The sequence below is a fragment of the Ipomoea triloba genome, chromosome 16 (genome assembly GCF_003576645.1).
Source record: "Ipomoea triloba cultivar NCNSP0323 chromosome 16, ASM357664v1".
Classification (NCBI taxonomy): domain Eukaryota; kingdom Viridiplantae; phylum Streptophyta; class Magnoliopsida; order Solanales; family Convolvulaceae; genus Ipomoea; species Ipomoea triloba.
Window position 1 is genome coordinate 956,589 of NC_044931.1, and position 665 is coordinate 957,253.

Consider the following 665-nt stretch of genomic DNA (forward strand, 5'->3'; position numbering starts at 1 on the left):
TACACTCCAAAGATCAAGAAGTTTGGTATGTGGAGGACGTTTATTTCATGTTCGTTGTTGTGCGCACATTTTGAACTTGTGTGTACAAGATGGATTAGAAGAGATCCGACACATCATTAGTGATGTTAGAGATAGTGTGGAATATGTGAACCGATCAGAGGCTAGGCGTATACAATTTGCAGATTGTGTGCAACAATTGCAATTGAAAGATAGAAAATTGATTCGTGATTGTAAGACTAGATGGAACTCGACTTTTGAGATGTTAAGTTGTGCACTTAAGTTCAAAGAAGCTTTTAAGATGCTACAAGATCGTGATCCATTCTTTGACAGTTGTCCATCGGAAGCTGATTGGGATAATGTTAGCAAAGTTTGCTCAATATTAGAGGCTTTTTGGATAGCAACTCACGTAATTTCAGGTTTGTTTCTTTTAATTTGATTCTTCTTTAAGTACAAAACTTTGTTTCTTCTAATTGGTTTTATGTTGTTACTTGTTTCAGGTTGTGAGTACCCAACTTCAAATTTATTTCTTCAGGAAGTTCAAAAAATCAAATCAGCATTGGATGGTCGTGTAGATGATGAAGATTCCTTTATTCGAAATTTGGTTCTGATAATGAAGATGAAGTTTGATAAATATTGGGGTGAGTGTAATTTGTTGATGGCTATAG

The 665-nt window shown here is 35.0% G+C and overlaps 1 protein-coding gene across 1 annotated transcript in view; it reads left to right on the forward strand.

Moving 5' to 3' along the window:
* The first annotated feature begins 10 nt into the window (after positions 1 to 10).
* The window catches only part of LOC116007912 (zinc finger BED domain-containing protein RICESLEEPER 3-like), a 3,812-nt gene continuing 3,157 nt past the window's right edge, over positions 11 to 665 (forward strand). Inside the window, exons 1-2 of the mRNA XM_031248570.1 lie at positions 11 to 416; positions 498 to 658. Coding sequence (XP_031104430.1) covers positions 260 to 416; positions 498 to 658 — 318 coding nt within the window. The 5' untranslated portion in view covers positions 11 to 259. The remainder of the gene's footprint in view (positions 417 to 497; positions 659 to 665) is intronic.